A 15,720-nucleotide genomic window follows, 5' to 3' on the forward strand; every position below is an offset into this window, starting at 1 on the left:
ATTTAATATCTGAAATCTGGATGTAACTAGATATAGCCCAGTTATCAATTATTTGTCACAGTGAGAATATTAGGCCATACCTATGCATGTCAGCCAATTTGGATAGGACACGAGCAGCATTGCTAAAACTTCTGTTCTTCTCATAATACCTCCAGAGTAAATCCATGTAACGAACTTTGTTTTGATCAACTTTGGCCATTCGGACTAGATGTGGCTCCAGAAATGGAGAAGCAATCTGGAAATTGTAAAGTTAATCAGAAACATTTTCTGACTACCCACTTGCTCTTCAGATAGTAAATATATCATTTTACAGGTGTGCCTTGTTTTATGAATACATAAGCAATATTATAATCCAGTAACAGATAAGAGAGGGCAATTTTTCTCATTATAAATGATTGTTTTACCACAGTTATTCAAAGAATTGCTGTGATAGTTGCATTAGGTTGATAAAAACAATTTATTATAATCCAATTACAAATCTTTTAATAAACTTTGAGAACACAGCTATTGATTCCTAGATTCTGAGCTCAAAAGCATCTTTGCAATTATCAAATGCCATATATTCATTTTACAGAATGAGGAACACTATGACTTAGGGTAGTGAAAGGACATTTATTTGTGAAGTGACTTAATGGCAGAGCTAAGACAAAGTGCAGGTCTCCTAACTCATAATCCATTGATTTTCATCCCACAATCCCAATCAGCTTCTAAATAACAAGAAAACTAGACCAACAGACTACCTTGCTCACTAGGAAAAGGTATTACGTTACTTGGCTTTTCACTAACACCTAACGGTTGGTACAGGGTGAAAAACTGAATTTCCTTATGACTATATGTGCTTAACCCACTGAGTTATGCTACTTACAAATATAAATTAACAACAATGGTATAAAAAATATTTTTTACCTGTAGCAGTTTATCTGCAAGGTCAGCTTGTATTAGCCAATTATAAAGGGCAATACTAAAGAGTTCATCTTTGGATCTTTGAGACAATTTAAGCATTTGTTCAAACTAAAATAAAGAAAACAGTAAAAATTAGCACAGTTAAAGGCTCGACATGACTCCTTAGCCTTATAAGCTTCTGGTAAGAAATCAAGCATCCTTAAATGGTAAGTTCTAAGAGTTACTACCCTTTCCAAGATGGTTATGCCACCACCACCACACAGAACATCTAAACACAGTGTATTTTCAGAACGAAAATATGCTATGTCCCTTACATGATGGCCTGCTTCTTCATTACTCAGCATATTGGGATCAGACGACAACACTGGAGGTCCGGGTTTTTTGGGCACGCTGGGAGACTGAGGAGCAGCCTTACTTTGATTTACCAGTTCTTGAAGTGTATCTGTAATACACTTGTAACTGTTTAATCTGAAAAAGAATGAAAAAGGAGCAATTCCATGATTTAGTTATCAATTGGTTTATCTTATGTAATTGAAATATAAACTAAAGAGAATTTTGGAGAAAATACACACACACACACAATTTGGTATTAAAAATAATACAAATCATTAGTTATCTATTTTATACATAGTATCCATAGTTGAGAACCTACTGTGTAGCACAGTGAACTCTACTCAATGCTCTGTAGTGACCTAAATGGGAAGGAAATCCAAAAAAGAGGTGATATATGTATACGTATAGCTGATGCACTTTGCTGTACAGTAGAAAGTAACACAACACTGTAAAGCAACTATACTCCAATAAAATTAAAAATAAATAAATAAAAATAAAAACAGGGCTTCCCTGGTGGTGCAGTGGTTGAGAGTCCGCCTGCCGATGCAGGGGACACGGGTTCGTGCCCTGGTCCGGGAAGATCCCACATGCTGCAGAGCGGCTAGGCCCGTGAGCCATGGCCGCTGAGCCTTCGCGTCCAGAGCCTGTGCTCCGCAACGGGAGAGGCCACAGTGAGAGGCCCGCGTACCGCAAAAAAAAATGAAAACAATACAAATCATATTCTCTTTCAATAGGTTTGAGAAGCACTTGTTTAAAAGGGTAAAGTCATAAAAATGAAACACATCTTTGGTTATGTATTTCCTTTATGGACATACTTTTTTTTAAAAAATATTGCTTATTTTACTGTTTTTTTTTTTTTTTTTAAAATAAATTTATTTATTTATTTTTGGCTGCACTGGGTCTTTGTTGCTGTGTACTGGCTTTCTCTGGTTGCAGCGAGCAGGGGCTACTCTTCGTTGTGGTGCGTGGGCTTCTCATGGTGGTGGCTTCTCTTGTGGCGGAGCACGGGCTCTAGGCGCACAGGCTTCAGTAGTCGTGGCACGCAGGCTCTAGAGCGTAGGCTCAGTACTTGTGGCACACGGGCTTAGTTGCTCTGCGGCATGTGGGATCTTCCTGGACCAGGGCTCGAACTCGTATCCCCTGCATTGGCAGGTGGATTCTTAACCACTGCGCCACCAGGGAAGCCCTGGACATAGTTTTTTTTCTAAACAGTCTCTAATAATCTGTGAACATTTAAAAATCATCCTTTAAAATACTAATCTTCATCCAGAACCAGACATTGGCAGTGGGGCAGGTGAGGCAGCAGTTTTGTTTCCAAAATCGTAATTGCATTTCAAATTGACATTAATACAATCTCAGGAAAACCAAAGAGGCAAGTTTAAAAACATTTAGGTCCTCAAGAATTCCCACCAGGCTATAATTTTATCCCTAGGCTAATAATTAGAATACTGATTCACACCTTTGATAAAACAAGACATTTTTAGGTGAAAGCGTAATTCAATTTTATTAGTTGTACTTGAAATATTATTTTCCTAATACCGTCAATCAAACTTTACACAAAGAAAAGTCTATATCCATAAAGTTGTATCTGTTAAGGTGATAAAACTCACCTTTCTTGGAAAGCCTGAAGTCCCACGATGTCTTCTTCTGGTTCTCCATGTTTATAGAAATGAAGTCCAAGACCCTGAGGATCTTTTTTCTCTGCAGCAGTAAGAGAGAGCTCCACTACACCCTCATAAAAACGCACTAATAGGAAAGACAAAGGACAAAGAGTTAAGGCATATTATTAAGTGGATACATTTTCCTTAGATGGCTTATAAAAATACTGATCAAGGTTATTATGTTTACTACTATGAGGTTTCTACTGTATATCGGTCACCCAGGTGACAACATCATATAAAATATTTCTGATGAGTCTACCGAAGAACTAGGTTCCAACATGCCTTAAAGGCAGCTATTAAATGTATTTTCTTCATTGCAAAAAAATTTCATATTTAAAATAGCAAAAAGGAGGGTTGCAGTTCCTTGATGGAAAAAAAATCTTAGGATTCAAAGTAGTACCTGTACTAACAGTTACTACATTATGTTAGATTTGATTTAAAGTAATTTTAAAGTGAGCAGACAGGTAGTATTTTTAAAATTAGTCAAAAGAATCTAAAGCATGTGAAAAATAAGTGTAACCCAGAAAGCAATCTAACACAGGTAGTAGTTTAACTGGAATAGGACTGAAACCCCAATGTTAAAAAGTTACACATTTCAAGACATAAAAAGAGCGTTATAGCTTTTGTAGAAGCTGGTGCAGTCATCAAATACTAAGACATAAGAAATGAATTCCCTATGTCATATCACTTGGGCTACTGAAAGCTGAAGGAAGATATCCCTCCGAGTTAAGGAGAAGGTATGAAGAACATTTTGTTTCTCGCCTTGTCTATACTGAGCACAAACACTGGGCAGGTCCACTTGATTGCTGATTTTTTGATACTCCTTTAATGATTCCCTTAACATTCTTTCCTTTTCAATCTTATTTTGAACTTGTCGGGAACGCTGGAGAAGCTCATTTGCCTAGAAGTAGAGACGACAAGAACTTAAAAAGATACAAGCACATGGATGATGCTGTCAATACAAGTTTTGTTTAGTCTATGTTTAAATTTACATCCGGTTGATTATCATCAAAGATAAAAACAACTCTACAAACTTACTTCTTCTTAATTTTAAGCAGAAAAGTTTTTGACCAAAAAATCCTAGCTATTCTTAATTCCTCTCACAAATATGTAAGCAAGACAGCTTTTGACTGGTAAATCTCTTGCCTAGTCAATACATTATTGGTCAGCAGGCAGTCTGAGCAACACTGATTTTTAAAATTTTTTTCACCTGTAGGAAAGGATCAATAAAAATTGCCCAATTAGCTCTAATTTATTACAAAGTTTTAGTGATTTTTTCTTAATTTTTAAGGAAAGGCATAGTTAACCATTTTTTAAATACCGTCTAGAAATACTATCAAAGATTCTTTATGAAAAATTTATATACGGATTTTAAGAAATAATATATTCCAACGTCTTTCTTACACAGATGAGGATCCTGACGCCATGGAAGGTTAAAAGACCTACCCAAGGTCGTATGTCAAACAAAAGACAACAGTTCCTGATTACAGTTCTAGGGTGCTTTCATCATACCATGAAACATCCTGTAAGAAACACTGAAATGGGTAACAAAGCATCATACCTTAGAACAAACTGCATCATCAGTGCTATACAGAAGTGGGCAGATGTCCTGTAAGTGTAAACTAATGCCATCAACAGCAGCATTATCTCTGATGTAGCAGTTGATTAGAGAAGCAATTAATGCCCCAGTCAGTTCCTTGTCCCTGATTACCAGATCTTTAAAGGTGGTGATTTTCAACTGTTCTTGAAATTCCTAGGAGTATAAAAGAAAATCCTCTTCTGATCAAAAGTATAGGAATATTGTATTTCCATACAGAATGAAATTTCTTTAATAATTTAAAATATCAAAACATTAATAGACTATAATTCAAAAGATAAAATATACTAAACTATAAAAAATAATAAAATTTTACAGATTTTCATAGAATCATTGAGAATTGTAAAAGAACCCACAGTATGCCTATTCCAAATCTCTCACTTTACAAATGAGGAAAGCAAAACCCAGGTGGAGTCAAAATTCGAGACAGGCCTCCTGACTTTAGTTATAACCAGGAAAAAACAATCAATTAGCAACATTAAAAAATATTGGGCTTACATTTATTTTTCCAAAATAACATTTGAATTCTATTATTCAAGGACTTCTAACATTGGAGTTTGATCTTATTTAAACAAATCTGCTTGCTAAAATGGAGTTCTAAAGTATTGAGGTGATTTATACTATAGTAACATTCTGTTTAGTGATCTGACTGCTATTTCTTTTTTCTAAATTTCAGCAAATATACAATCTGTGTTCAAATGTTTTGTATTAATATTTAATTTGCATTCCTTGAGCATATAGGGAAGGAAAGCTTTGAAGGTGGATCACAAAAAAGATACCTAGGCTAAAAATTGACCTACATTATTCTTACCAGCCAATAAAACTAAAAATCCTTTATTCTACCTGGCATGGAAAAGGAAATAGCTTTCATAATTAAACATATTCACTTGAGTTTTTAAAAGAGGAAAAAAAAGTATGTGCTATTCTTTATCAAATAAATGGACCTGGGGATTCCCTGGTGGCACAGTGGTTAAGAATCCACCTGCCAATGCAGGGGGCATGGGTTCGAGCCCTGATCTGGGAAGATCCCACATGATGCAGAGCAACTAAGCCCATGCGCCACAACTGCTGACCCTGTGATCTAGAGCCCATGAGCCACAACTACTGAGCCCGTGTGCCACAACTACTGAAGCCCATGCACCTAAAGCCTGTGCTCCGCAATAAGAGAAGCCACCACAATGAGAAGCCCGCACACTGTGACAAACAGTAGCTCCCACTTGCTGCAACTACAGAGAGCCCGTGCGCAGCAACGAAGACCCAATGCAGCCAAAAATAAAACAAATAAAATAAATAAAAAACAAACAAACAACAACAACAAAAAACTGAACTTATCAAGCCTCTGTAGACTTGACTTCCATTTCATAGAAAATTCAGGAAATAGACGAACAAGTTCACTACAAGGAAGGTAAAGACAACCTTAGAATGTTGGGATTCTACAAGATTGATGACCTGATGCCTACAAGGCAATAGCAACACCTCCCCCCCCACTAAAAAGAGAGAGAGAGAGAGAGACAGAGAAAATTGCTCTAGACTGAGAGATTTAAGAGAACAAACAACCAAATTCAATGAGTGAACCAACTGTTTAGATTCTGATTAGAGTGAACCAATCTATAAAAAGATATTTTTAAGACACAGAAATTTCATTATTTTAGATGTTACCCGAAAGAATTAGTGGTAATATTGCTAAATGTGATAATGACATTGGTATTCAAGAAAATGGCCAAAGGAATACATATTAAAATATACAGGAACGAAGGGACATGATGTTAGGGATCTACTTTAAAATAATTCAGTAAAGAAAAAGAAAATAAGGGATAGATTAAGCAAAGTTGGTAAAATTGTGAAAATGTTGAATGCAAATAAATTGTGTATGGGGGATTATTTGTTGTACTTGCTGTACTTTTGTGTACGTTTAGAAATGCTCACAATTAAATTAATAGGTAGGAATACCTTCCTTCCCCCAAATGACCTAACATTTAGATAAATGCAAATTACCTTTATCCTTAAAAAGGATTCCAATGAGGACAGCAAGAACCATTCATTTTCCACAGTGGCAAACATTTTTCTTTAAAGTAGGAATGTTTAATTTTAATTTAGGTCACTGGACTTCTTGAAATTACATGCAAAAATTTTATGTATGTGTCTGTATGCATTCTTTGAAGGTGGGGAGAAAGAGTTTTGATCAGAGTCCCAAAGGGATCTGTAGCCCAAATAAAGGTTACAATCTATTGTTTGAAAAATATTTTTGGTAAAGTAAGAGTTCATTCACATATCACAACAAAGTTCTCATATAGTGTAATAACTTGTGGTTTTAATAATGAACCCCTCAAGTTATCATGCTTTAGTGCAATTTTCTCATAACACATTAATTTGATCATAACCTAAATGCTGCCCAAAATAATCTCCTTCTGAAACTAAGTGAAAGATTACAGCTCACTCAAAAGCAGACAAACTGGGATTCCCTGGTGGCGCAGTAGTTGGGAGTCCGCCTGCCGATGCAGGGGACACGGGTTCGTGCCCCAGTCCGGGAGGATCCCACATGCCGCGGAGCGGCTGGGCCCGTGAGCCATGGCTGCTGAGCCTGCGCGTCCGGAGCCTGTGCTCCGCAATGGGAGAGGCCACAACAGTGAGAGGCCCGCGTACCACAAAAAAAAAAAAAAAAGAAAGCAGACAAACTAAGCACAGAATTAATAGTACGAGCTTAGGGGGAAAAATATCCTACCTTCTGAAGTTCTCCTACAATGGCAGTGAACTGATGTTCACAAAGAAGTTTCCATAAAGCCAGAGCCTGGTATGATTTTCGAACCAACTGCTGGATTGCCTGAAGTGAAACCTTTTCACTCAGTTGAGCCTCTAATTACAAAACACAACTCATGAAGTTTTAAAAATGACAGGTTAAGTTGTTTTAAGTAAAACAACACTTTATCTCAAATAACGACAACTATAGTTAAGGTTGAAATCCTCATTGTTGTCCTTCCTCCCCTCATAGGCAACCATGATCATGAGTTGTTGAATTCACAGTTTTATCCTCTCACTATATATAAGTGCTTCTGTGTGTATGCATACATAAACAGTAAAAATGTTGCTGTTTTTAGACAATTTACACCATTGCTTTTTCTGCCCAGTTATATTTTCACAGGCTACCCATACTGATAAGTCAAAATCTAGTATCAATACATTTATTTTAATTGCTGAGTGTTCCATTATATAAGTATACCACAATTAGGTCCATTTTCCACATGAAGGACATTCCTGTTGTTTCCAATGTTTTGCTACTACAACAATAATGCAATAAATATCCTTAAAAAAGGTCTCCTCAAAAACACAGTCAGGTTTTGCTACGACTGTTTTTCAAATTAAGATGCATTGGTGAGTCATGAAATCAATTCAGTCAATCATGACAGATTCTTTTTTTCCCCTTAAAAAGGAAATAGAATGAAAAAGGAAAAAAAAATTAGAGTATAAAATAGGTATAGTTATTTCTTAAAATTCTGTTGTGTGTATATGCTTTTAAACATCTGGGCCATAATATAAAAATGATTACTTATTGTGGGGAAAATGTCTGATAAAGACTGTTCCTGAATATATACCTAGGAGTGAAACTGCTGGCTTTGAATGCATATGCATTTTTAGCTTTTAATATATATGATCAAATTGCTCTCCAAAGTGGTTATTTCAGTGCATACTGTCAGCAATTTGAATGCTCCCCTTTGTATAAATCCTTACCAATGCTTGTATTTTGTCAAGTTTACTTGAAAAGTACTGAAAGAAGAATTTACAAAATAGTGAACAGAAAACTAGGTCCAGCAGGAAGGAAAGAAAGTACGTTGGAACAAAAGTAAATAGCTGAGTCTTAACTAGCAAAGTTCTATTAGCCAGAATAATTGGCTCGAACAATGGAAGGCAAAAGAACCTAAAAAAAACCCTGAATGGCAGGCAAAATTTAAACAATATTTTATTACTATGCCAATTCACATCTGGAATAATTATTGGTTATAAGAACTTTTCAGTTCCCTTGCTGTTTCCTTAGTTGTTACTTTTTTATAATAAATAAAAAAACACAACCTAACATTTGATTCACATTTTTAACTCTCCAAGAAATACCACTTCACACACATTAGGATAGAAATGTTTTTTAAAAAAAAGAAAAAGAAAAATTATTGGTGACAATGTGGAGGAATTGGAATATTTTGTGTACTACCAGTGGAAATGTACCAATACAATGGTATAGTTGCTATGGAAAAGTTATGGTGGCTCCTCAAAAAATTAAAAACAGAATTACACATAATCCAGCAATTACACTTCTGGATATATAATAAAACAATTAAAAGTAGGGACTCAAATTTCTATTCGTACACCATGTTCATAGCAGGATTATTCACAATACCCCAAAGATGAAGGCAACCTAAGTGTCCACCAAGAAATGAAAGGATAAACAAAATGTGGTTGATACACACAATGGAGTACTATTCAGTCTCAGAAAGGAAGGAAATTCCAACACATGCCACTATATATGTGAACTCTGAAGACATTATATGCTAAGTGAAATAAGGCAGTCACAAAAAAAAACAAATACTATATGACTCCACTTACATGAGGTACACAGGGTAGTAAAATTCAAAGACAGGAAAAAAAATAAGGTGACTGTCAGGGGTTGGGGGCAGGGGAAAATGGGGAGTTATTGTTTCATGGGTACAGAGTTTCAGACTAGAAAGATGAAAACATTCTGGAGATGGATAGTGGTGCGTTTTGCAATCACCATGCTACAGGAAATCATGTGAACTTAACTTACTGAATGCCACTGAACTGTACACTTAAAAATGGTTAAAACGGTAAATTTTATGTTATGTATATTTTAGCACAATAAAAAAATTCATTAAAAAAAAGGTGTGTATTGGGGAATTCCCTGGTGGTCCAGTGGTTAGGACCCCTCGCTTCCATTGCAGGGGGCCTGGGTTCGATCCCTCATCGGGGAAATAAGATCCCACAGGCCACGGGATGCAGCACCCCCCCGCCCCCAAAAACAGTTAAAAAAAAAAGTGTGTATCATGTTTTCTGGTGGAAGAAATGAAAACCTTTTATGGGCTGAAAGTTGTGGAAATACATGATGTCCATATCATCTTACTTTTCAAATCACACTAATATTACTTTAATAAAAATATTTGTTACCACAAACGATCTTATCAAGAGATGTCCACTCTTTTCTATTCACCTAATAAAACTCTTTACTGGGGTCATGTACATTTAACTGATCAGAAGCAATAATTTACCATGGAACTTCCTCTGCAGCTCCTGTTGCATTTGCTGGGTATTTCCATTTTCAGGGCGCATGAATCCTATCAGCCTCTGCTGCACTTTGGCAGTAGTACTGAAACAAAAATTCCAGAAAGTATATTCAAAGGGTTGTGCGATTATCACCACAACTTAATTTTAGAACATTTTCACTCACTTTCCATTAGCAGTCAATTCTCATTTCTCCCGCCCTACCCTAAGCAACAGCTCATCTACTTTCTGATTCTATAAATTTGCCTATTCTGTATATAATGAACTGGAATATGTTGTAAATATTCTTTTCCTCTGTAGATTAGTGAAATAATCACTGACAAATCAATACAACTATTTACACCTGGAGCATTTTAATCTCTCAGATGCTTAAATTTTCACTGAGAGTAAATGGTTAATAACAATAGCTTCCATTTATCAAACACTTGCTTTCTGTCCCCACCAATGATTTAACATAATACAACAACTCTATAAGGTATGTATTATTAAGAATACCATTTTACAGATATGAAAACTTCAGGACAAAAGTGAAAAGCAAAGAACCTGCTGTCAGGAAATACTGGTCACTGAGAGAAATGAGCTAATAAAAGCATTTGGTGCTCATTTGGTGAAGAATCTGATTATTTCAGCTCTTAATGCAACTTCAGGGATGCAAAGAAAAGAATGATGAACTTAAACAAAAAATGTATATACAAAACAGAAACAGGCCCACAGGCATAGAAAACAAACTAGTGGTTACTAAGTGGGAGAGGGAAGAGGGAAGGGGCAAATTACAGGTATGAGATTAAGAGATACAAAATACTACGTAAAAAATAGATAAGCAAAAAGGATGTACTGTATAGCACAGGGAATTATAGCCATTATTTTGTAATAACTTCCAATGGAGTATAATCTGTAAAAATATTGAATCACAATGCTGTACACCTGAAACCAATATAATACTGTAAATGGACTATACTTCCATTTAAAATAAAAAAGAGGGACTTCCCTGGCAGTCAAGTGGTTAAGACTCCATGCAGGGAGCACGGGTTCGATCCCTGATGGGGGAACTAAGATCCTGCAAGCCATGGAGCATGGCAAAAAAAAAAAAAGTATGACTACTGAAGCTATAACAGGTACACTGTTGGATGAGGTTCATAAGTGATTATGTCAATGTTGTTAGAAAACAAAATTTTTAGGGTAAAAGCAATACAACTATACTATAAAAGAAACTGAGCAAATTCTCTTTAATCTTAAAGCTGAACTGAAAAACAATACAAACTCATAATTTTGTTGTTTTAAAAAAAATAAAAACCAAAACAACATATAGCATGACCAGTAGGAATTAATACCTCTAGCTGTAGTCTCTAATACTCTTTCCTACCAAAAGAAACTAGGGCTCCCTAGAGAAATGGCCAAATCCAGTTCTAGGGCAAGAATTGTACCAAATGAGCCTGAAATGTCCTGTCATGCTAGAAAGCAAAGATGCTACCAAATACTGTCAAAAAGGACTCCAGAGCAGTCTGAAGAGGCAAAAGGTTGGGATAATTTTCCATTGAAAAAACAACCTGCAATGGATTAAAACACATTAAATACGTTTGAAACCAGATTCACATAATGATACTAAATAAAAAACTCAACTGACGGTGCTGGCCAAGATGGAGTAAGTCTGTTACAGTCTCTCTCACTGACTACAAGTGGGAACTTTGGACACGATACAAAAAGCAACTATTCACCTGAGGACTCTAATAGCACACAGGTTGATGAGGGGAAGTCAAAACTCGAATGATAATCCATATGGAGGTGAGTATACTGGGTTCCCCCCAACTCCTTTATCTTCAGGCTTTGTCCAAAGGTGAACTGAGTCTCAAAACAGTATGGTGCGTAAAACTCCCAAGGAACATTCAGCAACGTCTGGAGACATTTCGAGTCGTAACTGGGGAGAGCTACTGGTATCTAGTAGGCAGAGGCCAAGGATAATCCTAAACATCCTACAATGCACAACACAGTCCCCAGCACCAAGAATTATCTAGTCTACAATGTCTACAGTGCCAAGGTTGAGAAACACTGGAGCAGAAGAACTGAGAAAAGGGGGCCGTGTGGTCCAAAAAGTTTGGAGGGAATCAGTTATTTCTCTTGATGCTTTGCCCCAAAGGCACCACCACTTCTGCAAAGCTGTATGATAAGACAGTGAAAACTGGGAGAAAACAGACTTTCTATCCAGAGGACCAGTAAAAGAGGCCTCTGGGAGCTAGGGAATATATGGGAAATCAGAGCAAGAAGACGCTGGAGGAGGAGATCCCCTAATTCTGAGGAAGACGAACACAACTTCTGGGCTCACCTCCCAGGCTGTATGTGCATGGAACATACTCAAAGAAGCAAAGCAAAGATACTAAGACTCTGAAGACCACACACTGTAATGATTCCATTTATATGAAATGTCAAGAATATGTAAATCTACAGAGACAGAATACATTAGTAATTGTTTGGGGCTGAAGGGCAGAAATGGGGATTGACTGCAAATGAACAAGACGGATGTGGTCTAAAAATGGATTGTTGTCATGACTGAAGAAATTCTATATATTTACTAAATCACTGAACCGATTTAAAACAAGTGAATTTTATGGTATGTAAGTTTTATCTCAAAAAGCTATTTAGGGGCTTCCCTGGTGGCGCAGTGGTTGGGGGTCCGCCTGCCGATGCAGGGGACACGGGTTTGTGTCCCGGCCTGGGAGAATCCCACATGCCGCAGAGCAGCTGGGCCCGTGAGCCATGGCCACTGAGCCTGTGTGTCCGGAGCCTGTGCTCCGCAACGGGAGAGGCCACGACAGTGAGAGGGCCGCGTACCGCAAAAAAAAAAAAAAAAAAAGCTATTTAAAAATTCCCATACTCAGTGAGACTAATGTTGTGAGGGTTGGTTGAAATTAGGAAATCTCTTAATAAAGGTAAGGAAAAAAATTATACAATCATCTCTATAAGATGTAGACAATACATTTGACATACTTCAATACTCACTTTATAAAAATACTCAATAAAATAGAAATGGATGGATACTTTCTTATCATGTTAAACTATATCTAGGCATCTTCTTTAGTGCGGAAACACTACACACTTTCCCATTGAAGTCAGGAATAAGAGCAGGATGCGCACCATTATCTCCACTCTTTAACACTACGTTGGAGATATTAGCCTATGCAGACAGAAGAAAGCAACTAGAGTTAGAAAGAAAATGGTAGAACTATCTCTATTTGCAGATGACAGGATGACATATTTGAAAAATCCAAAAAACTCAATGAAAAAAACTACTAAAAACAGTAAAGAGAAATTAGCAAAGTAGTAGGTTACAAAATCGAAGGTTATAATTGAGGCTATAATTGTAAATTCAATAAACTGCTTAGAAACTATTAACAGAAGAATAATATAATGGTGGAAAAGAAAAAGAAAAAAAAACACCTTCCAACTAAAATTCCAGCTATGTAGGAAGAAGGACAGTGGTAGAGGGTAGGGGAAGGAGGTAAGATAACAGATTCTGTTCAATTAATGATGACTGAGATGTATATTTTTCAGAATTTAAAACTAACAGAAGAAGAAAAGTCATACATAAAACTTTTAAATCAATCCAGTAAAACGGAAGGGGAGAAAAACAAACAAACAAACCCCAAACCACAACAAAGCCCACAAGTTCAGGATGGTGAGAAACAGATCAAACATTTAATTAACCCCAACAAAATGAGATGGGGTTAAAAGACAAAGATTCTTAAACTGAATTAAAAAGTGGCAGGGGCTAGAAATCAATATATACATGTTAAGATACACTTAAAAGAGTTCTGAAGGCTAAAAATAATTGGTATAACCTTCTCAGGGGACAACCAAATACTACATACCAACATTTTTAAAAGCTCTTATATCCCAAAATTTTACTTCTAAAGAAATTCATCTGAATATTACTGAACAAGTACACAAACATGTATAAGGAATACTCACTGAACCCTGTTTATACCATCAAGAAATAGAAACAACCTAATTACGCATAGAGCTATACCACTAATTGCTTGAATATAATGGAATAACATGTAGCCAATACAAACAAAATTTATTCTATTGATTTTTGGAATGCTCTAAAGAATATACTGAATGTAAACAATGTTTCACAAAAAGTATGCCTACTTAGATCCTATTTTTACAGTGGACTACTACTCAGCCATAAAAAAGAATGAAAATTTGTCATCTGCAGCAACATGGATGGACTTGCAGAGCATTATGCTAAGTGAGAGAAATCAGAGAAAGACAAATACTGTATATCACTTATATGTGGAATCTAAAAAATACACAAGCTGGTTGATATAACAAAAAAGAAGCAGATTCACAGATATAGAGAACAAACAAGTGGTCACCAGTGGGGAGGGGGTGGAGGGGTGGGCAATATAAGGGTAGGGGAGTGAGAGGTACAAACTTCTGGGTATAAGACAGGCTATGAGGATGTATTGTAAAACACAAGGAATATAGCCAATTATTTTTTAGTAACTGTAAATGGAGTATAAGCTTTAAAAATTGTATTAAAAAAGAAATGTATATTCATATATGAATATACATTCATATACATGTGTGTATATTCATATATTCATGTATGTTCACATATGATTTGAAAGTTTATATTGTCATACTTCAAACTAATTCATCAGGGGAGTGATGTGAATTTTTTACAAGTCCATATTACTTTTATAACAACAGCAACAAATGTTCATCCTAAACATGTGTCCACGCAAAAACTTTTACAGGAATGTGCGTATCAGCATTATTCATAATAGCCAAAAAGCTGAAACACAACATTGTAAATCAACTATACTTCAATAAAAAACAAAAAAAATCAATTAAAAAAAGAAAAAGAAAAAATGGTGAAACAAGACAAATGTGCATCAAATGACGAACTGAAAAATGAAACCAAGTACTGATATACACTACAATATATGAACATGAAAATATTATGCTAAGAGAAAAGCCAGAAACAAAAGGCCACATACTGTATATCTGCATTTACATAAAAGATCCAAAATATGGCAGATCCATAGAAACAGAGAGTGGATTAGTATTTGCCAGGGACTAGGGGAAAGACAACTTTGCAGTGTTACCAGCTGAATGTTTGTGTCCCACCAAATTCACAGTAATCCTCAAAGCGATGGTAATTTTGGAGGTATGGCCTTTGGGAGGTAATTAAGTTTAGGTGAGCTCATGAAGGTGGAGACCCATGATAAGATTACTACCCTTCTAAGAAAAAACCAGAGGACTTGCTGTCTGGTTTTCTCTCTGCCATGTAACGACACAAAAAGAAAGCAGCTGTCTGCAAACCAGGAAGAAGGTCCTCACCAGAACTTGACCATGCTGGCACCCCATCTCAGACTTCCAGCCTCCAGAACTATGAAAAATAAATGTTTGTTGCCTAAGCCAGTCAGTTTATGGTATCTTTGTTATTTCAGCTTGAACTAAGACATGGAGTGACTGCTAATGGGCATAGGGTTTCTTTTTGGTGTGATGCAAATGTTCTGGAACTAGATAGTGGTGATGATAGTTTAACTTTATGAATATACTAAAAACCATGAAACTTTTTAAAAGGATGAATTTTATAACATGTAAATTAAATCTCAGAAAAAAAAGGGAAATAAATCTTATTTATTCCTACTTTGGATTTCCTAATGGTCCTCCTGTAAACTGGGAGTTTCTGTCTAGAAATTCTTGCAAACCTTTCAGTTCTTGTAGCACTGACTCCAGCAGCTGGGAGGGAACACTACTTTCAATCTGAAACAAAGGAACTATTTTCAAACATTTAAAAACAATGAAAAAAAAGCTTCTATAAAAAACACATATGCTGTATACCCATAATTGAACATGAAGTTTTAATTCTAAGGTACCCTATTTTCATAAACAGTAAAGTTATTTCTTTTATCAATTTATACTTGGTGACCAGAA

At 36.0% G+C, this 15,720-nt stretch overlaps 1 protein-coding gene across 2 annotated transcripts in view; it reads right to left on the bottom strand.

Moving 5' to 3' along the window:
- The window catches only part of NUP155 (nucleoporin 155), a 62,618-nt gene that overhangs the window by 11,260 nt on the left and 35,638 nt on the right, over nucleotides 1-15,720 (bottom strand). For both annotated transcript variants that reach the window (XM_022599029.3, XM_089908781.1), the window contains exons 20-28: nucleotides 15,434-15,549; nucleotides 9,765-9,862; nucleotides 7,217-7,347; nucleotides 4,459-4,650; nucleotides 3,660-3,798; nucleotides 2,847-2,982; nucleotides 1,218-1,371; nucleotides 907-1,011; nucleotides 81-235 (exon numbers count right to left, since the gene is read on the bottom strand). In XM_022599029.3, the coding sequence (XP_022454737.2) occupies nucleotides 81-235; nucleotides 907-1,011; nucleotides 1,218-1,371; nucleotides 2,847-2,982; nucleotides 3,660-3,798; nucleotides 4,459-4,650; nucleotides 7,217-7,347; nucleotides 9,765-9,862; nucleotides 15,434-15,549 (1,226 nt within the window). The remainder of the gene's footprint in view (nucleotides 1-80; nucleotides 236-906; nucleotides 1,012-1,217; nucleotides 1,372-2,846; nucleotides 2,983-3,659; nucleotides 3,799-4,458; nucleotides 4,651-7,216; nucleotides 7,348-9,764; nucleotides 9,863-15,433; nucleotides 15,550-15,720) is intronic.

Source organism: Delphinapterus leucas, chromosome 3, assembly GCF_059928025.1.
Source record: "Delphinapterus leucas isolate spDelLeu-1000000601 "Yukka" chromosome 3, BTC_Dleu_Yukka2, whole genome shotgun sequence".
NCBI lineage: Eukaryota > Metazoa > Chordata > Mammalia > Artiodactyla > Monodontidae > Delphinapterus > Delphinapterus leucas.